The sequence below is a fragment of the Pangasianodon hypophthalmus genome, chromosome 24 (genome assembly GCF_027358585.1).
Source record: "Pangasianodon hypophthalmus isolate fPanHyp1 chromosome 24, fPanHyp1.pri, whole genome shotgun sequence".
In the NCBI taxonomy this organism is placed as follows: domain Eukaryota; kingdom Metazoa; phylum Chordata; class Actinopteri; order Siluriformes; family Pangasiidae; genus Pangasianodon; species Pangasianodon hypophthalmus.
In genome coordinates this window covers 7,515,330-7,542,683 of record NC_069733.1, presented here as the reverse complement: position 1 = coordinate 7,542,683, position 27,354 = coordinate 7,515,330, and the positions used below count along the sequence as shown (strand labels likewise).

The window sequence follows — 27,354 nt, the reverse complement described above, 5'->3', positions numbered from 1 at the left end:
AGGAATACACTTTGGATGGGATACCAGTTTATTGCAGAGTCACCATGCACACACTCACACACTCAGTCACACTTAATTTAACTTAGCCAATCCAATCCACCTACTGGCATGTTGTTGAGTGGGGAGGAAACCAGAGAACCCGGAAAGAAACCCCTGTAGACACAGGGAGAACATGTGAAATGATACCAGTGACCCTGACCCCTTCTGCTCTCCAGACCTGCCTGATCCATATCGAGGCCCTACTTCTGGTCGGAGTTCTCATCGATAGGAGATCGCTCGCTGCTGCGTGAAGGATGGCATGAAGATCATTGGGATGGTGGTGATGGTGCTGCTTGGGGGCCATGGAGATGGCTTGGGGATCTCATATGGGGAGTTGTACCGTGATGGCTTGGGGCTACGGTTGCCACGAGCAGTTTTGCACTCAGGTCTCCATCACTGGACAGTGGATAGGTTCAACAAAACAGTCTTCATGTGAAAACTGTAATGAATTTCCTGGTCACACAATTGCATTATTTGTCCATGTAGTACACAATAATAGAAGGGATTTATTTATAATTGCACTATCCGTTGTCACCCAGATGAGGATGGGCTCCCTTTTGAGTCTGGTTCCTCTCAAGGTTTCTTCCTCATATTGTCTCAGGGAGTTTTTCCTTGCCATCGTCGCCTCTGGCTTGTTCATTAGGGATAAATTCATACATTTACAATTTATATCCTGTATGTATTTATTTCTATAAAGCTGCTTTGTGACAATGCCCATTGTTAAATGTGCTACACAAATAAAATTGAATTGAATTGAAACTTCACACAGACTGTAATTAATGCAAGCTCAGGATGTAATCGTGGACCCTGGAGCTGTGAGGTAGCAATGCTACCCTAACACCATTTAGTAATAAAGCAAATAATCATTCCAATAAAAGTCAAAATAGTAAAATAATAAAATCAGATTGTGTAACTTCAGTTAGCATTACATTTAGCTGGCTCACATTAACAGCTGCCTTTGTGTCACGATAATTAAATGCAATAGCATTAGCCTGTTATATGCTTATATTACATTTATGTTAATATCTACACTGCAGTCTTCACCACTGCAGGAATATCTAGGAAATTATGTTTTACTCAAATCAGGCACCAGGTGCTATGTGCTGGGATGAAGTCACATTAATTAATAAGTCCTCATTATTTTGCCCAACTCATTCCAGGACAAAAATATAATGATGCATGTGCAGGGGTGGGGTTGATCTGTGAGAGGAAGGCTTGTCTATACGTGTGTTTGGCGTAACACTGGTCTCAGCTTGATCAGCGTGTCCTGATACAATGCATGATGGTTAGATTTTTTTTGTTTGACGTGTCTGCACTACCAGTGTAACATGATGTGGTACACCATTATAATATCCCTTGAGCACAGCGGGTGCGGTTTCAGAACCAGACGCTGCAGTTGCTCTACAAAGACTGAAGCTTGGAGTCGAATTGCTGAAGACGGATCATAATCCTGATTTGCTAGCCTCTTTGCTGGTGACCACATTCTACGACCTTTCATTTTTGTGCCTATTCTATATACTATAATGTGTGGTAATGAAGTTATAGACTCAGTCACTAAATTACAATCTTTTTTTTTAATGTAATCATAATCATATAACGTGTTTAGTGAAATAAAATGTATTAAAAACCCAAATTTATTAGGAATTCCCTAACAAAGACACACACTGTACTGAAAACAGTATGTAGTGGATTAAAAGTGAAGTGTTTGTAGTTAATAATAGAATGTCAGTTGCCCCCCTGGGTACAGTATAGATACACATCCAAGGATACTCACACTTTAATTTTAATGAATTTATTACTAAAATATCAATGGCTTTATACACAATACTTAATTTACAATAAATTAATGTAACAACTACACAAAAGCATTGCTTATAAAAGTAGAACAATTCTCTCTGTTTAAAAAAAAGGTACAGGCAAAAAATCAATAAATGTGGTCAATAAATGTTATGAATATTGCATTTGCATATTGCATTGCAGCTCAAGGGATTTATTTAATGTACAATAAGATAAAAAAATTATTTGTTTATAATATAAAATATCTTACTCTGTTAAATCCCACTACCAGAAGCACCAGAATGAGTATTAGTGAATTAAGTTGGATCCATTTTTAAACAAATAATGCAAGAAAGACACAATTACAAATGAAACAGTGATTTTGTAGCAAGTTTTCAGTCCTGTTTTGTGTATTTGATTCTGGGAGACTTTGAACAGTGTTAGATCATTGTAACCTGTCAAGCCAGTCCTCAATCGCTTTCTCATTATTTTGTACGTTCTTTTGCCAGTCCACGTGCCAGCGCAGGTTGGCAATGACCTGTGTGTAATTGTTCCCAAGACTCTGCTTCCACTGCAGAAACTCCTGCTTGTTGTATTGGCGGACGGCCTCGGTGACGTTGGGATAATCCACCACTGAGCGCAGCAGCTTGTCCAGGTGCTGACACATGACAGGGTAACGGGATCCCACGTTCTTTAGCTCAGCTTCATCCATAGACAGATCTGATTAGGGTAAGATAATAGCGCATTGATGCTGGTGAAGTATTATTACCTATTGTCTGCCAAGAATGCCTGTGCTGCTAACAAAGGATGAGAACATATTTCCACAATGCTAATCCTGATGATTAGTGACTAGCTGCCATTCACTGTTAGTCACATCAGCATGCCTGGATGGGATGCTTTGTAAATGATTGTTGTTGCTTTATGTACAGTCCAGTGCTTTATTAACAGGGCCAGTGGCTCACCAAATAGTTGTGGTGGGACACTCAAGCCATCTGAATACGTGATGTACTTCCACTTATCCATCCTTAGCATGTATGTGGAGGCGTTAGCATTGCAGCCATGGTATTCACTGAGTATCCAGCCAGGGTGAGGTTTGGTGGACTGCTTATTACTCTGTGAGATCAGAGGGACCAGAGAGTGACCACTCAAACCATGTGGGATTGAGATACCTGCAAAGTCTGACACACACAATACAGAGAATTATAACATGACATGATGTTCTATGAGGCAGTGTTACTGCACTGTATGTTTTGTACATTTCAAGTCCTTCATGGGTTGAGTCAATTGTGTTAGAGCAGGAGTATCTAAATCTGGCCTGGCTGCATGTTTTCATTCCAGCCAAGCAGGAGCCACATCTGATTCCTCTTGTTCAAAGAGGCAAGAATGAGAAATGTCTCTTTTGTGTCTGAAAACTGTTTATTTTATGCAACACATCTACTGTTGGAATATCAATATACACTATATGGCCAAAAGTTGGATGCCTGTGTGGACACCCAAACGGTGTGTGCTTGTTGAACCTCCCATTCCAGATTTAGTCCCCTTTTGGTATTATAATAACCTCCACTCTTCTAGGTAGGCTTTCCACTAGATTTTGGAAAATGGCTGTGGGGATTTGTGTTCATTCAGCCACAAGAGTGTTAATGTTCATATCAAACATCAGAATGGGGGAAAAAGTGATCTCAGTGACTTTGACTCTGGCATGGTTGTTGGTGCCAAACAACTGGTTTGGGGCAGGTTTGAGTATTTCAGAAATTGCTCTGCAGCCAGAAATGCCTTGTTGATAAAAGATTTTAGAAGAGAATGGCCAGAACTCTTCAAGCTCACAGGAAAGTTCTGCATCTCAGAGCATCTCAGAATGCACAACACATTGAACCTTGAGGTTGATGGGCAATAACAGCAGAAGACCACATCAGGTTATACTCCTGTCAGGCAAGAACAGGAATCTGAGGCTACAGTAGCGAAACACTCACTGAAACTGGACAGTTGAAGACTAGGCAACTGTTTTTCAACTTTTCAACTATCCAGTTTCAGATGAATGTGCGCTCACTGTATCCTGATTCCTGTTTTTTCCTTTTGTTTTTGAACTTTAATCAACAGAGCAATGTTTAAATCACATGAACCACTTAGTGTGTCCATAATGAGAAATTCAGTGAGATGGATACTCTTAAAGCTCAAATGGTTTACTTAAACAGATGAAATATGAAGTGTGGAATGCTGGACTCTTTTACACTCAGACAGCCCAGCCGCACCACAAATTACTTCATAAAAAATAAACCTTGGAATTTTAAAACTGGCACTTGTTGTTTTGTGATTTGCACAGTTCACTAATATTAACTACATGCAGATGTTTATGTTTAAATGTTAGTGTTCAATTTAAAACATTACTACCCTAAAAATATCCAGGTACCAGCTAGTCAAGTACCTAATATATGATCTAAAAATATAGTGCATGATTAAACAGGTATCTCTGGTCTTGGTTTTTAAAGTAGCATTAACAGTTTAAAGTTGCAATGAAAACACTGACAAGCATTTCCACCCTCTCTGTCAAAACCATGTATACCTTATGAGCTCTCTTTTAAAGAAAAGAAGCAGAGCTGCACAGCTCTGTTCAGGCTGGAGCAAATCTAATTTTTTGCCAAAGCTAATTCCTGCATGGCGCTAATGCAAACTCATGTTTTTCTTAAGTATCTTGGAAATTATACAACGACTACAAGTCTAGACTTTTAAACATTATAAACTGGCCCTTTAAATGACTGGGGAGTTAAAGCTCCTGCTGGTTTGGAATGAAAACTCACAGCCATGCTGGGCCTTTGTGGATAAGATTGGACCCCATGTGTAATATCAAGGAAAATACTAAATGTACATTGCAATGAGTCTTTAAAACCTGGATTTATATCTGCTATTATAAATCATACAGAACAAATCAAACAAATCAGAAACTGACCAGTTGTAGTTACAAATCAAAAATCTATCACGGGGGACATGAAATTTTTCTTTGAAGGTAAGTTTGTCTTTTAAATGAAATGCTATGACTATTAATCAGACATGTTAGGAAACAATTGAATTCACCAAGTACAGAAGGATACAGGTCTACGAGAGAGACCGGTAAACTGATCTCAGTCCCAGACTTAACCCCTGGCCCCATCATAAGTAAGGGAACGTGGGAGCTGCCTTCAAACATGGACATCTTATAGAACTGCCTGTGCTCCATGGCCAGATCGCCATGATCCGAGGTGAAAAGCACGACTGTGCTGTTTAATAAACCTGTGTCTCTGAGAGCAGCAATCACTTCACCTGCACCAGAGGGACATCATCAGATTTCAGTAGAAGCTCTTACACAATGCATCAAGCACAGAAGATCAGAACTGGTGCATGAAATGTTTAAAATATCTTACATCTGCTTACCAAGCATGCTGTCTGTTTCGGCACACATGGCATAATAACTGACTCGGATGTCTCTGATCTCCTGCTCAGAAAAGTTGCCACTGCAGTTTTTGGTGACGGTGGAATAATAATCAACAGGGTGCATTTGAGAAAACGGCAACCACTTTGGGAGGGAAACTTGCTCCGTGGAAACCTTTGTGAAATTGAGATGAAGTTAATATTATTGAAATTTTATAGGCAGGGCTCTATATTATGCTCCACTATATTATGAATAAATCTTTTTAAATACAAAATATAAACAAAATTAGAATATATAATGTAAGTAAATAAATATGCCACCAGAGTATGCAACCAAATGTATGGTTTACATATATGAATGAAAAAAATCAATGAACAAAGGCCATTAAATACATTAGAGTCCATAAAAAAGATATCTAACTAAAATGTCATTCTTTAATAAATTAAAAAAAAAAAACTATTGACAAATTGCTTTGGTATACGTGGAATACACACTTTGCAATGTGCTTTTACAGGACAACAATCAAATCTGTGGTGGTAACAGTAACACCGCTTTGCACTAACCCACGGCGCACCACCTTGTCATTGATTATTTTCCTATAACAGCACGCCCTGTCATGTTTTATTCCTTACTTTATTACTCTAGCCCTAGTGTGACCAGTGTACAACACAAATATACAAAAGCTACTGTTTCAGTACAGTGACAAGTACAGCACAGTTCAGAAGTACTGTACAGGTTACAATACTCATTCCTAAGTAATGCTCTTGCAATTTTTCTACTTCATCTCTGTCTACAGCTTCTGTTGTGCATGTGTGATTTCCACAGATACTTTCTGGAAAAAAAAAAAAGAGCAGAAAATCCATTTATGCAAAACTCGATTAGAATGGAAGCATGAGCGCATTTGTTGCGGCAGTCGATAAACATTAAGTCAAAGCACATTTTAGATTTCAGTCTAAGGTATTTGTCTCTGGATATCACAAAGTCTTCAGGGAAAGCACATAGCCTTTATTGTTTGGAGCTGATGTTTGAAAGTCTGATAAACCTACATAAGAACGGCTTTGCTAGGATTTTCTCTCATATCTGTGTAATGGTTGTTGTTTTCAATTTGCACTACATAGTTGCATTTTAAATGTTTATTGACAGAATTCAACAACTGCCCTTAAGAATCCAAGTGGATTTCAAGTATACAGTTTTTTTCCCTCTCTGTACAGGGAACTTCTTGTGCAAGCAGTAAACACACATATGCTAAAGATGTAGTAGATAAAGATTTAATGGAAAAACTTGCTTGAGTATCTCTTTAACATTCAGTCTTCAAATTTGATTACAACAGTGAATGTTTATTCTATGTTGCCATCACTGATGCGATGAAGAGCAACTTGCCTTTTTGAGCCAGTAGGGTGAGGTGCGGAAGGTGGAGCCTCCAGCAGTGGGACCCAGCTCCTCTGTGCAGTATGGATGAGGCAGATTCAGCCCCAGATACAGAGCAAAGGGCTGTGACAGAGCTGTGGCTTTCTGTCTGATCCACTGCACAGCACTGTCTGTGGTGTTCCAGTCTTTGGTCATGACTCTAACTGTGGATCTGTTACCTACTAAGTCTGCCACTGGACGACCCTCCTGCCTCAGAAGAAATGCCACTTCTCTGGTCCACGCCTCCACACGATTGCTGGCCAATGGTGTTTTTTGCAGAATGGAACATACAAGTAAACACACACAAATGATCTACAAGATACAAAATATGTATTTATTTCATGCATTCATATTAGAGGTGTGCATAAGACTGTTTTATTAATCCCCCAAAAGCGATTCTTCTTTTTTTTTTTGGGATATTTCTCCCCAATTTTGTGACCTACCAATTCGCACCCACCAGCCATATGTTGTTGTTGTTCATCTTCCAGCTGCTCTCGTTAGGGGATCATTGAAGTTGTGCACTAAGGATCATTGGTCCACATATTTGATTTGGCACAGTTTTTACACTGGATGCCCTTCCTGACACAACCCCCGCCCCATATTTTATCCAAGCTTGGGACCAGCACTTTGGCAGTTCCATGGCTGGGAATTGAACCTGGGCCATGGCGGTGAGAGTGATGAGGCCTACCCACTAGTACTCCAGGGACCTAGGTCTCCCCTATCATACGACAGCCACCAAATGCGGAGGGTGAAGGCTAATACATGCTTCCTCTGAGAACTAGCAAATTGCATCCTTTTATACTGCTTTCATCATTCTGCATCACAGGGCACTCAGAGGAAAGAGCTATGTACCCTCTTCTGCCTGCATATGCCCACAATTTGGCTAGTGCCACAGTGATTAACAGGGAAGAGTAGGTCATCCCTCCCACTCAAAGAGCACAGCCAATTTTGCTCTCTAGACTCCCGACCACGCATGGCTGTGGCGTAGTTTGATCTCCAGACGATAGGGCATACACTTTTCTATTGCACCACTCAGGTACCATTTTTGCTGGGTCCTATGGGATCCCAGTCCAGATGCACACCTATAATTCACATGACTTGTATTAGAATGTAAATATAAGGGTTTGTAGAAAAAAGGTATCTCAGACTTTTGCTTTCTGCATTTGCACTTCCAATTACAACTATAAATAATAATATTTATTCCAGTCACCTGACCGAGTGGCCCCCTGATGTGTAGTCTAGCTTCCCCATACGGTGGGTGTGATACCCAGCTTTCTGCAGATCATCCATCCATGTAGTGGCATTGGGAGCAAGGCATTTGTAATTGTTCCAGGCCTGAGTTAAATGGACGAATTTCCCACTCCACATAGCTGTCAGTGCACACATACAGTATAATGAGCTGTAGGAACTGCACTATTACTTTGGGATAAACTTCTAATTAGTGCACAACTTCATTAAATTGCACAATATCAGTGTTAGCCTGCTAACACTGAAGTAAAAATGAGTTTTTAATAGACACAGCACTGTACCTGCCCTTGAAGGACAACAAATGGGAGAATTTGTGTAGGAGTTGAGGAAGATCGCACCCATCTGCCTCATGTAGTTAATATATGGGAGCTGGACAACTTTATTCCCAGGGTGAAAGGTCAATCTTCCATCCTGGAGACGACACAAAGTCAGTGCTGACCAGAAAATAATAGATTATAAGATAAAAAATCAACTTGCAGACAGGTGAGAGAAGCCTCCTTCTATACCTGGAGTACATCACATAGGCTAGTACCATAGAGTTAAAAGACAGAGAGTATGCACTTTGTCATCAGTTGTCATGCTGGAACATGTCTGGGTTAGGCCTGTTAGTTTCACTGAAGAGAAATGTAAAGCTATAACATACAAAGAAATTCTAAACAATTGTGTGCTTCCAACTTTGTGGCAACAGTTTGGGGAAGAACCACATATAGGTATGATGGTCAGGTGTCCACAAACTTTTGGCCATATAGTGTATGTCTTTATGTGAAGGACAGACACCTGGCAGTAAAACTGTGTATGCTAATTTTTTTGGCTCTGTGTGACTATATGTTTTAACAGCTTCAAACTAATCATCCGAGCACTTGCTTGTCCACCATTATAAATGTATCACTGAAACCATAGTACGCTAAATTAAATATAAATGTTTCTGTTCAATAAATTAAAAATGATACATTGAATAGGACTTTGTCATGGTTACTATTTATTTTATATTCAGTAAATAATAGAAGAAACAACGCTGTACAGTTTTATGAAGCACCACTTACATTACACTGCATGTATTATAGACACAAGTTACATTATTCAGATATTATACACCTCTGACACTATTAACTTTATTTGTAGTAATGTGAAATAAATGTCTTGTTATATAGCAACTCTAGCAACATCAGTGACAAAGACACCACAAATTATTGATGAAGAAACAAAGTAGTTTTGTTTAATTCATGTCTGTGTGATGGCTTGTTCTCATTAACAAAGAACTCAGAGAAAAGTCGGCCATGGTGATGCATAACAGATTGTAAAAAAAAAAAAAAAAGTCCAATAATGGATTTAATAAGTTGGGTTTTGTGGTCATCCTCTTCAGTCAGGTCATGATGTGCCAGATCTGGGAAGACTGATGGTCCAACTTCTTCAACAACTGTGACAACTGTCAGTGGTCCTTGTTCAATGGTCAACGCTGCCCTGGAATGGATTGTAGTTATTTAATACACTTATATTATGTAACTTAAAAGACTGACAATGCATTGTGCCTCAATATATTTAGTTTTATACCTAAGAAATCTATCAGCTGTCTTGACAATTCTGAACACATCATGGTGTGGATGTTTCAAGTCTCCATGGTCTTTTCTTTCAGTCAAGGAACTGCAGCTGTCAGGAGTACTTGCAGTGAGACTATTTCTGTACAGAGCTAAGGAGCATGGAGTACATTTACAGTCTTTAACAATATGTCCAGTGGTATATCCAAACATGTAGTGGAGCACATGATCACGGTACTCCGATGTTGACTAGAGAAGGTTAACAAATCTTTAGATTTGTGCATTGGTCTGGAGTTCTGAGTTAGATAGCAACTTCCTGAAAAGAGTTACTACCGGCTCCTTCATGCTGACGTTTGCCTTTCCTGAGGACATAACTGAATTTTTCTTCATGATTGCTCTTAGGGCATATTTGAACTCTCTGTCTGATCCTACCGAACAGCATTTCCAACTGATCCTGAGACATTTTGTGGGTGCAAACAAACTGCAGAGGATTGACCTGATGAGACAGAAGGTCTTTGCAGATTTTCATAGTTGAGAGAATGGTAATAACAAACCCAATCCATGGTGTCTTTCGTTTACTGGAACACATATAGTTTCCATTTGTATCTTTGAGTGCTAGCAGATAAGAGACCATTTCCAGTAACCACTTTGTTCTGTCCTCAAGGTTGTCCTTGTTCATGGGAGATTTCATGCCACGTACATATAACTGGATTTTTAGAATTAAGGCACTCCACCAGCTGATCAATTCTTCTGATGAAATCTGTTGTCTTCTCACTGGAGAAAGTCTGGGTGGTGAAGATCCTCATGCAAGAATAGCGTTAGTGTCTGAGCAGCCAATTTCACCTTCTATCACCTTTTGTGATGCTGCCACTGTATATGCTTCACCTTCGATATAATTGACAAAGCCTTTTGTTGGATGTCATCCAATTGTTCTATGTATGACCAATTGATGAACTCTTCATAATGAACCATTGTACCCTGTACTGCAAAACAGTTTGTGGCAAGCTTCATCAAATGACAGGCTTCAAACAGAAAGTACACACTGTTGGATGGCTGCATTGGATGAGGAAAGTGGTAAGACCACTGAAAAGTGAACATCCCAGTTGTGAAGCAGTACGCTTATTAGCATAAGAACAGTCATACACAATCCCATGAACTGTTAATCCTGAAGGGTGGTCCTTTCTTTTCACTTTCACCATATTAAGCTCACTGTGTAAATTGTTCAGCTGCTTTCTGGTCGTTTCCAACTTGCAAGCCAAAGAATCTGTAATGATAAAGTCATGATTGGCATGATTCTGCTTATGCTTTTTGGTAGGTGGAAGATCAGCATCTTGCACCATTCTTCTTTTTGGTATTCTTCTTGGACTGGCGATCCGCTTTAGAATAAGGTGTCCTGGGAAGACTGTAGGTACTGCTAAAGGCTTCAGCTGATGTTTCAAGCCATCTCTCCAGAAGATCTGGTCTTTCCAGAGGAACTCTGTAACCGATAGTAACATGGATTAATATTCAATTCAATTCAATTCAATTTTATTTGTATAGCACTTTTAACAATGGACATTGTAACAAAGCAGCTTTACAGAAATAAATACATTCAGGATATACATTTTAAATTTATCCCTATGAATTTATCCCTAATGAGTAAGCCTGAGGTGACAATGGCAAGGAAAAACTCCCTAAGATGGCATGAGGAAGAGACCTTGAGAGGAACCAGACTCAAAAGGGAACCCATCCTCATCTGGGTGACAATGGATAGTGCAATTATGAATATAATTATGTATATATATACTTCTATAAGTATGTGCTATATAGTCAAAAAGTGCAATTGCGCAACCAGGAAATTCATATTATAGTTTTAACATGAAGTCTATTTTGTTGAAGTTATTAACTGTTCACTGATGGAGACTTGAGTGCAAAACTGCTCATGGCAATTGCAGTCCAAAGCCCTCTTCATGGTTTCTAACTGTATCTTTAGGCTGCCCATATAGAGCCATCCTCAGCAGCAGCACATAATATAGCTAACTTTTTGGCAAATGAGTAATGAAATTGAGTAATACAATAAATCTTGAGGTCTAGTGATTACACTGGCAGTGGTGATGATCGCAAAGTTCAGGTTATCACTGATGCCATACTCATGACACGAATGTTTCACCCTTGCAACAGACTGTTGTTATTAATGTTAAATTAAACACTGATAACGGCTAGACAATCAGATATACAGTCCATGTGTGCCAAGACTTAGTTGTTATGACTTGGCTACCTTTCAGGTTTTTATCATCATTCAATGTCACAACACTGTATCAACTGACAACAATCAACAACATAGCGCCGCGGTTCCCAAACATTTTTGGCAAAAAAACACCAAATGGATTTCTGTGATCCCAACCTACTTTTTCTGCAATCCCTACCAGATTTAAAAAAGAGGACTACTGTAACATACGTATGTGTAACATAAGTCAGTAACAACCAAAGGAATAGTCCTTGAGCTGGCCAATCAGTCTAGTGGGAAGTTGGGAAGTGTTGTGCTGTTATAGAAAATAATCCAAGGCAGAGTTTGTTGTGCTACATTCTGACATGAAGCAAAGTAGTAGTTTGTTTAGGGGAGGTAGATCTGTCCATTTTTATTGCTGAACTCCTACACAACGTGCAAAAGGATAAATCAAAAAGACTAGAGTAACATGTACACTATTAATGTAAATGTGGCTTGTTTAAAAGTGACTCCCAGTAACATTTCAAAATATTAGCACACAAATCCGTCTTTGCTATTTCTAATATTAATTTTTAAAATAAATGAATGAGAGTTGATTGGGAGTTTTTTTTCGTGAGCCCTAGTTTGAGGAACCCATAGAAAAGACACTACTGCAACTTCAATCTCAACCTCAATCTACATCGTCATTTACTTACCTGTGAAAAGAAATGTTGCTCCCCTTTTTGTGAAGGTTGGTGCAGACAAACTCTGCACAACATTCTGGCATTCTGACAAAAAAAACTGCAAGAGAGCAGAAATGCAGACCAAAGACTTCACCAAAGCAGACTCCTGTAATGGTAATGGCAGAAAGCTCCGCACGTGAGAGACCCGAACATCGGAAGCATCTCTCTCTCTCTCTCTCTCTCTCTCTCTCTCTCTCTCTCTGTGTGTGTGTGTGTTTCAGTTTTCAGTTTTCATGTGCTGTATTGGCATGACAAATAATTGTACATTTGTATTGCCAAAGCAGGTAAAAAGGAAGGATAAAAACAGGAGAAATAAAAAGACAAAACAAAATAAAATAAAAATAAAATGCTAATAGATTAAAATAAACAAAACAAAAAAAGTGCAAACAATGTACATAAAATAAGGACAATATAAAGGCACTATATATGGTATAATCGAAAAATGATTATTTTTCAAAATTATCATCTCTCACTCTCTCTTGAGTTTTTTTTCCCCCACTTTATCATACATTTACATCACAAGACAGGTAACACCCCAACATCCTAGGACACAATTTATTTAAAAAAAAAAAAAAAAAAAAGTATTTGATGGTTTACAGGTTATGACCTCTAGCTGAATGCAGCATTTTAACTCTATTAACTTAATTTCTATTTCTGTTCGATTTATTGATTTTTCCCCCCCCCACTAATTCTGGAGGGAGTTTTTCTTTATGTGGTAACTGTTCTTGTGGCTTTAATTGTTATTATGTTTTTTGCTGCCTTTTTGGCCAGGTCACTCTTAGAAGTAAAAGAGCTTTTATCTCAGTGAGTTTTGTATCCTGATTAAATAAAGATTACATACATACATAACTCTATGGCTACAACCTATTCTTTTTTCTTTTAGCTTATTTTCTTTTATTTTATTTTAGTACGCTAGTATAAGTTGGCAGTTTTGTACTGCAGCGTTACAGGAACAGCTAAATTTACTTCCTGATGGAAGTTTTTGTCAAAATAAAAGTCTCATAGCAATAATAATAATAATAATAATAATAATAATAATAATAATAATAATAATAATAAAAAGACCATAAATACCATTGAAAAACACAAATAAACAGGTAGAGCTTAAGGACAATAAAACAATGATGAACAAGAAAAAAAGAGAAGAAAAGTAGTAGTAGAAAGAGTATAAGACAGGGGGTAATTTCTAATAATATATTTATTTAAATTCACTTGTTTTTCTCCTTGTTTCCAGTCTGCTACTTGTCACTTTACACAGTTTTAGGGCAATAATCTGTGCTGTATGTAGTTTTCCTCTCTTTCTCACTATGTTGTAGCATATATTGTACTTGTTATGGTACTTATTTGTCTATGCTCTTTTGCTCAGTGTGTGTGTGTGTGTGTGTGTGTGTGTGTGTGTGTGTGTGTGTGTGTGTCATGTTCTGTTATGTGAGCAGTTTACTCTACCCTCACCACAGGCATTACAATGTCCTGGCATACTGTGCAAATGATAAATAGAGTTGAAGTATATCTCTATAAACAATAATAGGGAGGAATATTTTCAGGAAAATCTCCAGTTTAAGAGAAATGTTTTCAGCTTCCCTGATTTCTCCACAGTTGTTTACATGTAGGTGATTAGTACAAACACAAATGCACTGTACTCTATAGGAATATCTCCACATATTTCAGCCTCTGCTTCTGTTTTGTACAGAAATAGTCATGTAGTAACCTACTGACTGAATGCAGTTTACTGTATGCTTGAAAGAAGTGTATGAGTACTTACAAATGAATCGGACATGACCATCACTATACTTGGTCTTTGTTCTGATGTCCTGTTCAGGCACAAGCACAGAGCTTTTAGCGAAACAGCTTGCAGCAGAAAGAAAGTAGCTGTGTTCATGGTGCTGTAAGCGTTAAGATAAACTCTGCTATATATGTTGATTAATCCCTAACCCTAACCCTTAACTCTTCCCCTGCTCTGCAACACGGATCTCTGGACTTGCTAAAGTTAACTTTTTAATTCGTATATTTTCTTCATTAACACAGTGTGACTGTGCTCATTAGCGAGCCTCACTTGTATGACTTCCGCTTGCTACAAAGCTTTTCATAAGCCTTTGGAAAGTCTTTAAAAATTACTGACACAACTTTACTGAAGCGCGCGTGCTGAAAACACAACACTGTACCAACGCTTGATTCCGTCCGCCAGAAACACGTGACCAGTGACGTGCGGCACGCGGTCACGTGATCACGTTAGCGCTCCTGAGCCTGGTTCAAAAGAAACGCGAACAGCAGCGCGCGCGTAAGGAGAGAGAGAGAGAGAGAGAGAGAGAGAGAGATGATCCAGGAAACAGAAGTTTCAGTGAATATAGAGATAAAGAATTTTTGTAGTTATGGAGCCAGCATAAATAAATAATAATAAAAAAATAAAGAAATATTAATTAGAGTCCTGAATACAAGTTGCTTATTCACAAGTTAGTCTATGTAGAAGCAACCTTTATTAATAAATAAATGAATAATAAATGAATATTCTCACCCAAAATCATGAAGCACAATGAAACCCTCATTACAGTTCAGATAAACGCACATGAGCCTCTGCTGTGTAGTAACAGTTTGAGTTTGTGTACCTTGCTGAAAAAAACAAACAAACAATCAAACAAACCATAGAATCCCTCATAGAATTTGTAATGGTTTTAATGGTTATAATTGGAATTTTACTGGTTTTAAATGAAACTCTGATGGTCCCTGTGGGTCTCTACTGGTAATTTGTTGCCTTCTGTTGCTGCATTGTTATGTCTAGTGGATACCATTAAGGACCGGTGATGGTAATGGTTTTAATGGTTGGCTGATGGTTTGTAATTGTATTTGTAGTGGAAACCATTAGAATTTCTGTAATGGTTTTTATTTTCCTCAGCAGGGTATGTGTAACTCTTAAACTGTAAAATCAATTCCATGGGCCACTTAGTACAGATTTACTTCATGAACATTATTTTAAATCTGTACAATAATACTTTATTTATTTATTAGGACCATAAAGCTTTCTATTCCTGAACTTTGCACCTACAGGACACAATTTAACATTACTGAGGTTTGGATTAAACTCATTCAATTCAAACAACAACAACAACAACAACAATGTGACCCACTTTGAGAATCTCTGCTATAATCGTGTTTTCCCCCTTATACTACATTATTCTGTTGTTTTCCAAGCATTTGAATGCACCGATTTGTTAACAGGAACCCCAAAACCCTGCTGCAGCCCCAAACTACCACGCAGATAATTACCGCCTGCACATCATCGCATTGACCACCAGATGACCCCAGCGTGTAGTGCTTTGGAAAGCTTGCGTAAACAACTCTCAAGAACTCTTTTTCGGGAGGAAAGCTTTAATTGCTTCAGAAAGCTTCATTTTGCTATTCCTATTAAAATATACATATTTCCCCTAGTGGTGTTATTACTGAAACACCACAGCTGGAGTTGCTGGTGTTATTCAAAATGAACAAAATCAGCCACACGCAAAGATCAGGTAATAATTATTATTAACTGAATATTTTTTCATAAAAATCCACGTTCACTCATTCTCTTCATTTTAGCTCAAGAAAGAACTTGAAATATACATAAAATGTAACGTCCTTTAAAAAAAACAACAACAAACAAATACTCCATAGCACATAGATGATCTTCTGAAGGATCTTCCCAATTCAGACAACCCATCTCTCAGTCCTTAGTTCCACCTTGTGGACCAGGCCCTCCCCGATGATACGGAAATCCTGCACAATGGCCTCTATGTTAGGGACAGTAGTAGCCACATCTTCAGTCACGTCCACTCGTCTGGCGTTCATCAGGGAAGTCTAAAGGAGGACAGAAAGAGGGCTTATGTAACAGACAGAATTACTACACAGGTCTTTCAGAGAGAAATGCATTTCTGACTAACCTTGAACGGCTGAGGCTGAAAAGCTTTGGGCTTCCACAGCACTGCAATCACAGTTCCTCCATAGGGGTCGTAGAAAAATAGTGCCAGATCCCCAAATGCATCCTGAGAGAACATAGCAAAACAATGTGATCAGTGACAGAAGGTCCATGGTTCAGAAGCGGCACCAATACCAGTACAGTTAAGGCTGGACATGAATGCACATTTTTGTGCCTTAGTAAAAGGAAGTAACACACAGGAAGTAGTAATGGAATGAATGAATGAATGAATGAATGAATCCATTCATCCATCAATAAACCTGATAACATTATCTTTTGGGGCCATAAAGGGTCAACAAGAGCCAACAATGCAGAACACACTGCTAAAACTCCATCCCACAGCCATTGTGGTTTATCAGAACCTTAACACTGATGCTTGGTTGTTGACCAAAGCTGCCATGCAACATGAAGGACTATAAGGAACCAACCCTGAGCTCAGACAGATACAGTTTGACAGGATCAAAGTCCACGACAGGGAAAGCCCCTCCTGAGCTCGCTGCGTCCCCATCCAGGGTTCCTTGGTGGCAGATGGTATTAGGAGGGTCCACAGCTCTGGACAGCAGGGGGACCTGTTGAGGTCTGAGGTGGATCAGAACATCATAGGCCTCCATCGGGGGTCGAAACACCACCTGAAACACATTTCTCTATCTTATTGTTCAGGGATTAGTATAAACTCTGATTCTAAGATTAGTAGCAATAACACTAACCCGGATGTCTTGTTTTTGGCTGGGGTTGATGAGCTGGGCCTCCAGTACACGCAAGCTTTCTGCTGCAACCAACACGACACGCTGGAGCATCTGCAGAGAAATGATGCATTGTAGGCCTAATTAATCTCTTCTTTGGTCAAATTTCTTCTTTGGTCAAAAAGAGGCTGAAAGTACAGTTATTGATCAATTTGAGACAAAACATTTTGGTGCATCCCTATTATAGTTAACTGATGTTAACTATATACTTGTCTATTATTAGTCAAATTGAACACATTCTCCATTTACCTTGATGGAAATTCAGTGCATCAGTGCATTTTTCAAGCAGGAAAATTAAGTCGAGATACTAATATGAGATGGGGAAAGGGGAGGGGCTTCCAGGGAGACTTCAAAACACCTATCATTCCAGATTCATATGTTGATTGGCTCATCTGCCATTACTGGGGTAAAAGTAGACTGCTTTTTTGGCATATTTTTGAGCAATAACTTGGACCATCAATCTCCAGTGTTAAAATGTGGAACTCCTACGCAAAACACACGAAGGTTGGCAGGTTGGTAAATAAGAGACAACCTTAATAGTCACTGAAGACCAAGAACAGCTAATGAAATAAGTGGAAACAGGTGGTTGCTATAAACGCCTGCAGCTGCACTGGCCCTTTGTGGATAAGACTGAAAACTCCTGATGTACATTTTTAAATGCTGAGCTGAGCCACTCTGTTCTGACTGTGGGTTTGTGCTAATTTCTAAACCAAAGCCCTGAATAAACAAACAACCAGATCGACTTGATGGCAATACTGAAATTTCTACTATGTTACCATTAAAATTATTTGATTTTTATAGGTCTAGACACAACATTACACATGCATTTCTAATGTCTGCTTCACAAACCTGAACTGAAGGTCCCTGTTTAGTCCAAATGGAGACATTCTTATCATTGGGAGTGGCGATAAACATCACAGGCAAAGATTCCCTCGATGCCAGGAAGTGGTTTTTGATTTCAGTGTAGTCACAAGCTACAGCAGAGAGGAGATAATAAGAAGATTGGAAACTAAAGCCAGACAGCAAACAGGTGACAGGTGTGCCTAGAGCTTATGGTGCTGACCTGCGAGTTTGCCGTTGAGGTTGACCACCAGAGGGTTGTTCTTCCAGTCGAAAGTGGAGAGCAGGTGAAGGAAGCGGAGGAGACCAACCTGAGGAGAACTGAGGAAAATGACAATCACTATCACCTTCAGCCAAAACCAGAGTATGGTGAAACAGAGACTAGGAGTGTGTGTGAAATGATTACCTCGGAGGGGTGAAGGGAGCCGGCTGTAGGAAGAGCGAGGCTACCAGCAGATCAGCTGCCTCCTCGATGATGTCTCCACTGAAGAGCTGTGCAGCCAGCCAGCGTTTGGCCAGACGGCACACTGCGCCGAAACATGGCTGCTGCTGCTGTAGACTGACACACAAACCACATACAAGGGACTTATTATAAGGTAGTAAGAGCAAGGGCAGTGGGTATCACGTGTAAGCATCCGGTCTATGTGGTCGCAAGGACAACACTGGTTTTGTGTGTGTGTGTGTGTGTGTTGTACCCATGCAGGGTGCTGGTGAGGAAGGGTTTGTGCTGGGTCTCGAGCTCCAATGCCTGTGCCTCTGCATTATCTCGCTGAATCAGCATGCCCTCTGTGGTCACACTTTCTCTCAGCACCTGTGGCTCTCGGTGGTACGCTACCTGGATGCGGAACACCAGTCCATCCTGCATATATGTCCAAAATACAAACATTTAGGCTTAATAATAATGTTAAATATTTCCACAATTCAAACAATCTGATAAAACCTTCATTTGTCACCTTCATTTTGTCTTTTCATATAGGGAAAGGAAATCTTAAAGGTGCAGGTTGTGCTTTAAGGGGGATTCTTCACCTATTATCATATAGTTTCATAAAACTTGCCATTTAGATGTGATTAGGCTTTAATGCTCTCTAGACCTATAATTGGTGAATTCATGATGTTTTGATGCACTGGATCCTACTAATTTCTTAATTTCAGTCTTGTGTTTAAATTTTTCTTTAAAAATTATTTCCACCTCAGTTGTAACAGAGCTATATAGCTCCATCCCTTTTCTTTAAAGCATAATTTAGAAGTTATGCATAGCTTCTGTAGTGAGATAAAGGCTTGTCAGTGTTTTGATTACAACTGACTTTACATTACCTTGCATGCAACTGAAAAAACAACCCTTTTAATTAATACAATAATGCTAATAGAAATACACCATAACACACACACACACACATTACCTTCCACACGTCCAGGTGTGTTGGTGAGGGCCGGTACGTGTAGCCATGCTGGCTTTTGAGCAGCTCTCCGAGACGGATATGGAAGGCTGCTTTAATATGGCGAATTGCCAAACTGTCACTAGGCCACTTTCCACTCCCTTCCATGTGACAGATCACTGAGCACGAATGAAAACAGAACAGATACATATAAAACCTGAGCTCTATAGGCACTCAGTATGTTGTTTTTAGGTGTGTTTCCGCTGAGATAAAGGAACTTTTTGAGTAACTAAAGGGTTCCTTTTTTCTTTGTTGCTCAAATATGGAGCTTTAGTAATGGTTAGATTAATACAGACTTTTAATACGGCAAGTGAAGAGTGTTAATCATTCTGTACTGCTTTCTGTACTGCTTTCTGTACAATCCATACAACTAGGTGAAACTCAGCAGTTACTGGTCTGCAGTACCTATTCTGCAGCAGGAACCAAAGGTTCCATTAAATATGGCCTAAGAACTAAAACTGACCCTGGATTCTTTGGTGGAAACATGCTTAACATTTCTGAAAATGTTCTTGTGGTGGTTTTGTCTGATACTTATGAACAACAATCAGGCTAAAATATTGGCATTATGATTTCTTTACGCTGACATTGACATATAAAACAACCACCTTACCTTTAATAGGAGTGATATAATAAGGGCAAGGCTTGGCCTTATGTGGAACCAAAGCACGAGAAGTCTTTTCCCTCTCAAAATACGAGTAGGCCAGCTTTACTGGCACAGGAGGAAATACCTATAGAAAGAGAAGACACATTAAAAACACAGCAAAGGAAGTGACTGTATTTTTAAAACTGTAGTATAAGATGAAATGCAGAGGTGTAGATGTGTAGTAACCTCTGTATATCTGAGAGCTGGGTGAGCACCCTGCACTGATGTGATGGACAGAGGCAGACCCTCCAGCTGCCACATCTTTCTGCTTAGATCATCAAAGCACTGCACCACCTTCAGACTCTCCTCTTCTCCTGTACTGCACTCCTGTTAAACAGCAATAATAAAGTAAACAATAGCGTACAGTTCCCTGAAACCGACACAATACATTCAATATTTCAAAGAACAGTGCACTACTGACAACATCATCATTCCTAATATTAGTACTATTATTATACTACACCTAATACATTTTAAAATAAGTTCCATGTATTTACAATTGTATTTTCTCTGACAGTAATTAATATTTTTTCTACAAGTAGTTATTAATATTGATTGCGGTAAATTGCTACTTTTATTGTCCTTCAGTCTTTTCCTGTTCTCTCTCAGACATCCATCCATAATTAATTAAACCTGTTCACCCACCCATAGATATATCCATCCATATATGCAACCAACTGTCTATCAATGAAGCCATTCATACATATACTTTATGGCCAAAAGTATCTGGACACGAATCCATCCATCCATCCATCAACAAAACCATCCATCCATCAAAGAATTCATCTATCCATCAAACATGTCCATCTATTAATGAATGAATCCATCTACCCATCAATGAATCCATCCATCAACGAAACATCCCATCCATGCATCCATCCATCCATCCATCCATCCATCAACAAATCTACCCATCCATCCACATATGATTCGCAATCATAAGACATACCTTTTGTTCAACTTTAATGACATCATCCATTTGTCCTCCCACAAACCGGACACATGACTCTGGTATATCTACATGGCTAAAAAAAAAAAAAAAAAAAGATAACAAATATATTAGCACATACAGCACATTTTGTAAAAAATAAATAAATAAATAAATGTCCTTCTGCTGTTATGGTGCTGTGGCATTACAGTTCCAGTAGGTGGGTGATGATCTCCAGCAGGACTTGTCTTCTCTGGCAGGTGGAGGATCCAGACCACAGCACTGCCTCAGTGATGGCTCCATCCTGAAAGCGCCTCAGCTCTGAACGAGAACCCCACAGCTGCCGGAACTCAGCCGCCTGCACAAGAGCCAACAGTTAGCTTCTGTAAATGCTTTTATTTAACACACACTGCAGGAACACTTTGCTTAGTTTTACCTCAGGGCTATCTGCTGCAGGTCCTCTCTCCAGAACAGAGAGCGCATGCTCAGGGTTCAGGAGCAGGCCAATGGATACGGGCGGCTGGTCTTTGTGCATAGGGGGTTCACCATACACTGGCCACTACACAAAACAAAACAGAGAAACAAATATGATATTATATAAATCACCATAGATAAGAATGTTGGAAAGATCTGGCCATAATGTTCATGAGAAACTAATGACTGCTGCTGAATGGTTATGCACGTCATTCAATGTGCAACATACAAAGACAAACGCCAAACAGAAAAAAACAAATAAAAATAAACAATAAAAGAAAACACTCTGGATTGTTGGACCTGTTTGTGCTCTTTAACGCATAATTTCTCAAAAAAACATATCAGGGCAATTATGTTGACAAAAAAATGAAATCATGTTCTAAGTTAGTGGTTATGTCCTTACCTCAGGGTCTGGAGGAAGTGAGTGAGCCAGAAGGCGGATCCTGTCCCCGAGTCCTCGCTGCAGAAGAGACAAGATGAAGGGAAGCACAGCGAGAATATAGTTCCCACTGTGGTCCATGAGACTGCTGAGGAGACTGAGCTTTTTACAGGAGGCTTGCATTTTCACCAAATCATTCAGTCTGAGGAAAAAAAAAACAAAACACTGATCCTTTAGCTTTAACACAATAATAACAACCTGAGCAAATTAGCCATCAATGCCAGAGGAGCTCCAGAGATGATATGAAATGGTGGGACACTCACTGATAGACATTGTCATATGTCCTGATCATGGGTTTGGGGGTCATAAGTAGAGCCTGGAAGCCATCTAGGGTGGGATCATCCCAGAACTGGAGGGACAGAGATGCCTCATACTGGATCTGTGGACAAATCAGAAAGCTTTAAATGACCAATAACATGAAGGTCATTTTCTTGATAACATGTATAAGCAAGCATTCAGAAAGACACTCTCAAAATGTTGACCTGTTTGTAGGTGCAAGCCGTCATGTCTGCACACATGTTAAGGTGGCCAGAGGGATCCACAAACACCACGTGGAAAGCGCTGTGGAACTCAGGCAGAGAAGGCTAAGGATGAAGGAGAGAGGCACTTATTTCACAGTGCAAAGAGAAGAAAAATCAAACATTGATCAATACATTAGAGGGATGATTGCTCACCGCTTTTGAATCTGGGTTTTTTGCCAAGGTAATACCATTCTCAGTCAGGTCTGTGGAAGCTGAAGGGAAAAAATATTACATCTTACAGTTGCTCAGATGTTTCAGCAGAGTAAAGGCAATTCTGGGATTTCACTGCCCCAGTACTGTAAATATAATCAGGGGAGGCTGGTATAAATGGTCTAGCAGGGCTAATCTTGTCTTTTTAAGATTAAAAGACATCAATATAAAAGTTTTTGGCATCCACATCAGATCATTTGCTGTTAACAAACAGCAAGGCAGATTATTTTAGACTTTTGTGCAAAACAGCACCACACAAATATATACAGAATGGTGTGAAGAAGTGAGGCTGGGGCTGAATTCTTTCTAGCCCAGACTGTAGATTCATGCAGCTACAGTCATGTCAGGTAATTACACAGAGTTAAACGCCTTCCTGATTTGATCTCCACATTAGTAACATGCCATAAGCAGTGATTGACAAGCTGCATGTGAAATACAATCACGGGTGTTACGAATGCAAACAAGGTGGCCTATTTACTCCCCTCCACCCTCCAAAAGTGTTTAGAAGAGAAACTAAAAGTAGACAGACTATGCACATGTTGTCGAATCAAATTACAGAACCATAAGTCTGTTTACCATGGTTGGTATTTGGAGGAAACATGGCAGGAATCCAGTAGCAGGAATCCATTACTCACTAGAAAGACTCAAATGCAGCTGCCTGTCTTTCTTTAAGTTTAACAGTTTGCCCCATATCTTTCTTATTATGGAGTCAGTGAGACATTTCTGACATTTCTATAATGTTCTTTGTCGAGCTTTCGACAGATATTAGATTTTATCCCTCCCATCTAATACCACGGCCAGCTGTCACTGAATCTAACACGCAAACCTGTAAGTGTCAAGCAAAAACTGTCATTGTCAAGCCTGAAGAAAAACAGGTTACTCATACCAAGCACATACTTACTTAAGAAATGCAGTGCATTTCTGAGCAGCTGGTAGGCGTTCATGGTTTTACCCACTTTATGTGTGGACAGAAGATAAGCCAAGAGCATGGAGGCCAAGAATCCTCCAAAACACCCAGCACCCTAAAGAAACACGCAAAAACACGCTCAGACCAAAGGATTTCAACACTAACCTCATCAGAGACTAAAACACATACACACACACACACTCGAGACTTTACTTACCTGATCTAGCTCTCTCTGTCTGAGCCACACTTTGAGAAGAGCCACACCATCTCGAAAGGCAGGACACTGATCACAGTGTGCACTGAGGAACTGCAGGTGAGAGCGAGGGAGGTGATCTCCCACTACTGTACTGTTATACTGAGGAGTAGGAGGCTCGTTGCTTTCTAAAAGAAACAAGTAAACACAACAAACTGTTAAAGACTTCAAGTAAAAGAACATAGCATGCTGATTCATTCTCAAAAGCTACCTTGTTCAGCATTTTGGCCAGTAAACCAGGCAGTCCGGATGTTGTTCTTCTGAGGATGGAAGCGACTTGGTTTGAGGAAGTCCGGAGGAGGGATGGCGTGAATTCTCAACATGACGCTGTTGCTGTCCTTACCTACAGACACACAGTCAGCTTCGTATAACATGGCTTAATGTCTTTAGGACCACATTCACACTCCAAGTCCAAATTTTTGTTAAGTTGTTAGTCATCTTTCCTTGGTCTACAGTATACCTGGCACTAATCTAAACAGGTCAACCTCCTGAAAGTGACCAAAGAACAATGCTCTTCCTGGATATAAACAATCAAAGTAGAGGCAACACTAGCAATCACTAACCTAACCACATATTCGGCATGGAAGAGATTTTATTAGTACATATGCAGGGGGCTGTGGTGATCTTTGTTGTTCACACGAAGGGGGAAAAGACAAAATTGGGTCGCTTTTACCTTCAGCGTGCATGTAGCTGATGAAATTCAGGTTACACTTTTCAGCTCCAGTGTAATATACCATGGTTCATTTAAAATCTGTGAGAATCTAAAGTGACCCATACTATAACAAAGTACCCGTACTGAATTTAGTTACCCCTTTCACAAGGGGACTTAACAAACCCAGACAAATGCAATTAATACAATGTTCTGTTTTTTAAAAAAAAAGCACTAACAAGACAATTTCTGGACATTACGGCAAAGGAATTTTCACCAGTGTGATATCACAGAAAAAGACAAACGTTTTTATTTACGCAGTAATTTTCTTGCTGCTATATTTACTTTAATATTACAGTTTTATCTCTTTTCAATTTTTATGCTTCCCATAATCCATGTCCCAAATGGTTTCTTATACACTAGATCTGCTCACTACACAGGTTTAGACATATTGCACTTATATACCATAAAACTCTGTTGAGATACAGCCACATAAATATACAAAAAAAAAAAGTTTGCACTTGTTGAGGTTTTCCAATAAGATTAAATAATTAGTGCACACGTTGCTTTGCTGTGCTTTCTGACATTACTGCAGGCCAACAAACTTCCAAAGATCTGTCTTTACTATCGGGGGTGGGGATTAAAGATCCTTACCTGAAGGTGTGACAAGCAGGAGTGGGCGGAGCCGGTTGCCATGGAGGCATGAAAAATGCAGTGGGCCTACTAATGGAGAGGTGGAAAGGTGCTGTGCCAGTCCTGCCAGATACAGAGCTCGCTTTCGAGAGTACCTCTGGTTTATTCCATCCATCGGGTGAAGGATACTCTGAGAGGAAAAAGCAACGTAACCACTCTTATGAATTTAATCGAATTGAAATAATCACTACAGAAATTGACGATCATCCTGGACTTTACTGTGAGCATTATAGCAGACTAGCCTCATATTTTAAGATAAATACATGATATACATATTCACTGTATAAACTGTACGTGGTATAATGGCAGTATGTATTCAGACTTGTTCACTGAAATTATCCAGCTAGAACTGAAGCTCTATAGACGTCAACGGAGCTCCCTAGGAACGATCTAACCCTTAGTAAAAATGATTAAACCTTTAAAAGGAGAATCGTTTAATGAATTCTAAAAATCTGTACATGCATTACAACTTACAGCAGGAATCGTGACAGCCAGATCAACAGAAACTCTTGGTTTGATGCAAGTTCCCAGAGGATAACTCCCAATCAGGTCCACAGAGTCAGGCGGGTCCATGTGGAACTTGCCCTTAGTCTCCTCAGGAGCCAGGATGAACGGGACATCAATTCCCGATTCAGATAACCAAGACAAGTCTGATAACTAGACGGAAAGCATAAAGCATCTTTAGTGAATACAATGACAAGATGAAGACTCAAGAATATAATAGTAAAGGCTGGCCCAGATGAGCAGACCTCTAAACATTGGGTACTAACTTCCACTACTGGAGTTTCAGGCACAGATTTCAGAAGATCAGTGATTTCCTGTACAAAGGAATCCATCTGTTTCTTCCTGCGCTCACTCAGTGCCACCTCCTTGAGCAGTTCCTCCATCTGCAGGCCAAATCAAAAGAAAATACACTGAACATAATAAGATCATATTGATGTTACGTGCATGAGCAGTAAGGTACAGTTAATGCCAGATCAATCACAGCAAGCTGTAACTGCATGCAATATCAACCTTGTTACAATAAAACGTTCTTAAATTAGAATACTTCTCACCGACACAACAAGCTGAAACCCCATATGCTGTTTATTCGTTTTAAAACGAGTCTACTCTGACAGTGTATTAACACAGACTGAGTGTGTTTGATACAGACCATCTAAAAGAATTATGATATGTAGCTATTTGCTCAGTGTCAGATATTGTTCTCATAAGCGGACGGTATAGACGGGTGGTGAGAAAGCTACAAGTATGGACCCGTAAAATGCTTTTGTAATTTCTGTGAAATATCTACAGCAAAAGGTGACTAAACTAGAACCAAATGAATGTTGCTCAATTGGCCAATGTTTGCACAAAGCATGTTTTCTGAACCCCAAATCCTAAGATTGTATCTGGCACGGTGCAAATTCTTTGTGGATACATATTCCCGCTGCAAATTCTCGCTCTAAAAGAGCAGGACAACCTTCCAAATCATCTGAAAGCTGTGCTAACCTGCATTTTGAGCAGACTGCAGTGAAACAGACTCTCTGCCTCCTTCAGCTGGTTGAGCTCCTCCACAGTAGGGGCTTTGTACATCTCTCCTTTAGAGAGTTTAAGTGGGCGAAGGACACCATCCTCTTTAAGTGGTGTACTTGCTTTCTTTTTGGATCCGTTGAGTTTCTTTGCATTTTCCTCTTCGTCCTCAGATGGGTTCAATGTTTCCATCTGTGATACAGTCAGTACACATTGTCAGAAAAGCACAACCATCAACAGAGGGTAATGTTCCTATAATCATAGATAAGTGTAACTGCTATCCCATTTACAAGCCTTTTATAAAGTAATATCAACTGAATGAGCTGATTGTGAATATACAGAGCCAGAAAAACACTTAATCATGCAGACTAGTATTAGCTGACTGAACTAGAGCAAATCCGTACATGTGAAAAAATAGTAGCAGAAGTATCAAACCTCATTTTCCAGATCTTCAGCTGATGGTGTATTTTTTCTCTTCATGTTAATCTGTAAATAAAGTCACTACTTTAGTTATAAAATCCAAAACAATGCATTGATTGATGCCTGTAGCCAGGGAACCAGTGCAATTGGAAATTCTCACATGGAGAACATGCGGCACACAAACCATACACGCTGTAGTGTTCTAAACTGTGATTGGTCCGTTTCCCTTTTTTTCCGTTTACCATTGGTGGAGTATTATTAGTCCCGCCTACAATCAAGGTTCTTTGAGACTGCAACTAAGGTGCACTTTTTTTAAAACGCAGAAAATTAGCAGTATATATTTTACACAAAAGTTTGACAATGTTTTAAATGCGTGTAAAAATTTATTTATTTATTTTTTTTGCGAG

At 39.5% G+C, this 27,354-nt stretch overlaps 2 protein-coding genes across 2 annotated transcripts; both read right to left on the bottom strand.

Annotated features, from left to right (window-relative positions):
• Positions 1 to 1,815: 1,815 nt before the first annotated feature.
• arsk (arylsulfatase family, member K) lies at positions 1,816 to 14,652 on the bottom strand. The gene is made up of 8 exons (XM_026931355.3): positions 14,099 to 14,652; positions 8,155 to 8,284; positions 7,836 to 7,995; positions 6,599 to 6,881; positions 5,221 to 5,392; positions 4,885 to 5,109; positions 2,778 to 2,993; positions 1,816 to 2,535 (listed from the first exon to the last, which is right to left on the bottom strand). Exons 1-8 carry the CDS (start codon positions 14,213 to 14,215, stop codon positions 2,261 to 2,263), a joined length of 1,578 nt encoding a protein of 525 aa, XP_026787156.3. The 5' UTR covers positions 14,216 to 14,652; the 3' UTR covers positions 1,816 to 2,260.
• Positions 14,653 to 15,681: 1,029 nt separating this feature from the next.
• nol6 (nucleolar protein 6 (RNA-associated)) lies at positions 15,682 to 27,153 on the bottom strand. The gene is made up of 26 exons (XM_026930993.3): positions 26,963 to 27,153; positions 26,507 to 26,719; positions 25,789 to 25,905; positions 25,493 to 25,675; positions 24,980 to 25,148; positions 23,888 to 24,019; positions 23,641 to 23,804; positions 23,418 to 23,538; positions 22,460 to 22,518; positions 22,268 to 22,369; positions 22,049 to 22,164; positions 21,750 to 21,927; positions 21,309 to 21,431; positions 21,082 to 21,230; positions 20,894 to 20,969; positions 20,131 to 20,271; positions 19,912 to 20,029; positions 19,266 to 19,420; positions 18,561 to 18,724; positions 18,272 to 18,424; positions 18,089 to 18,186; positions 17,875 to 17,999; positions 16,990 to 17,079; positions 16,711 to 16,911; positions 16,248 to 16,349; positions 15,682 to 16,164 (listed from the first exon to the last, which is right to left on the bottom strand). The coding sequence occupies exons 1-26, from the start codon at positions 27,005 to 27,007 to the stop codon at positions 16,015 to 16,017; spliced, it is 3,444 nt and encodes a 1,147-aa protein (XP_026786794.3). The 5' UTR covers positions 27,008 to 27,153; the 3' UTR covers positions 15,682 to 16,014.
• Between the last annotated feature and the right edge of the window lie 201 nt (positions 27,154 to 27,354).

Bases quoted from the DNA above. Each gene is read 5' to 3' on its own strand.
- nol6 (XM_026930993.3), bottom strand. From the start codon at position 27,007: ATGAAGAGAAAAAATACACCATCAGCTGAAGATCTGGAAAATGAG. The intron at 25,676-25,788 runs GTTAGTACCCAA...CTTTCCGTCTAG, and splicing joins CTGAAACTCCAGTAGTGGAA to TTATCAGACTTGTCTTGGTT. The intron at 20,970-21,081 runs GTAATGCCACAG...TTTTTTTTTTAG, and splicing joins ATCACCCACCTACTGGAACT to CCATGTAGATATACCAGAGT.
- arsk (XM_026931355.3), bottom strand. From the start codon at position 14,215: ATGAACACAGCTACTTTCTTTCTGCTGCAAGCTGTTTCGCTAAAAGCT. The intron at 5,393-6,598 runs GCAAGTTGCTCT...AATTTCACAAAG, and splicing joins CACCCTACTGGCTCAAAAAG to GTTTCCACGGAGCAAGTTTC. The intron at 2,994-4,884 runs GTGAATTCAATT...TGTGTGTGTCAG, and splicing joins CCTGTATCCTTCTGTACTTG to ACTTTGCAGGTATCTCAATC.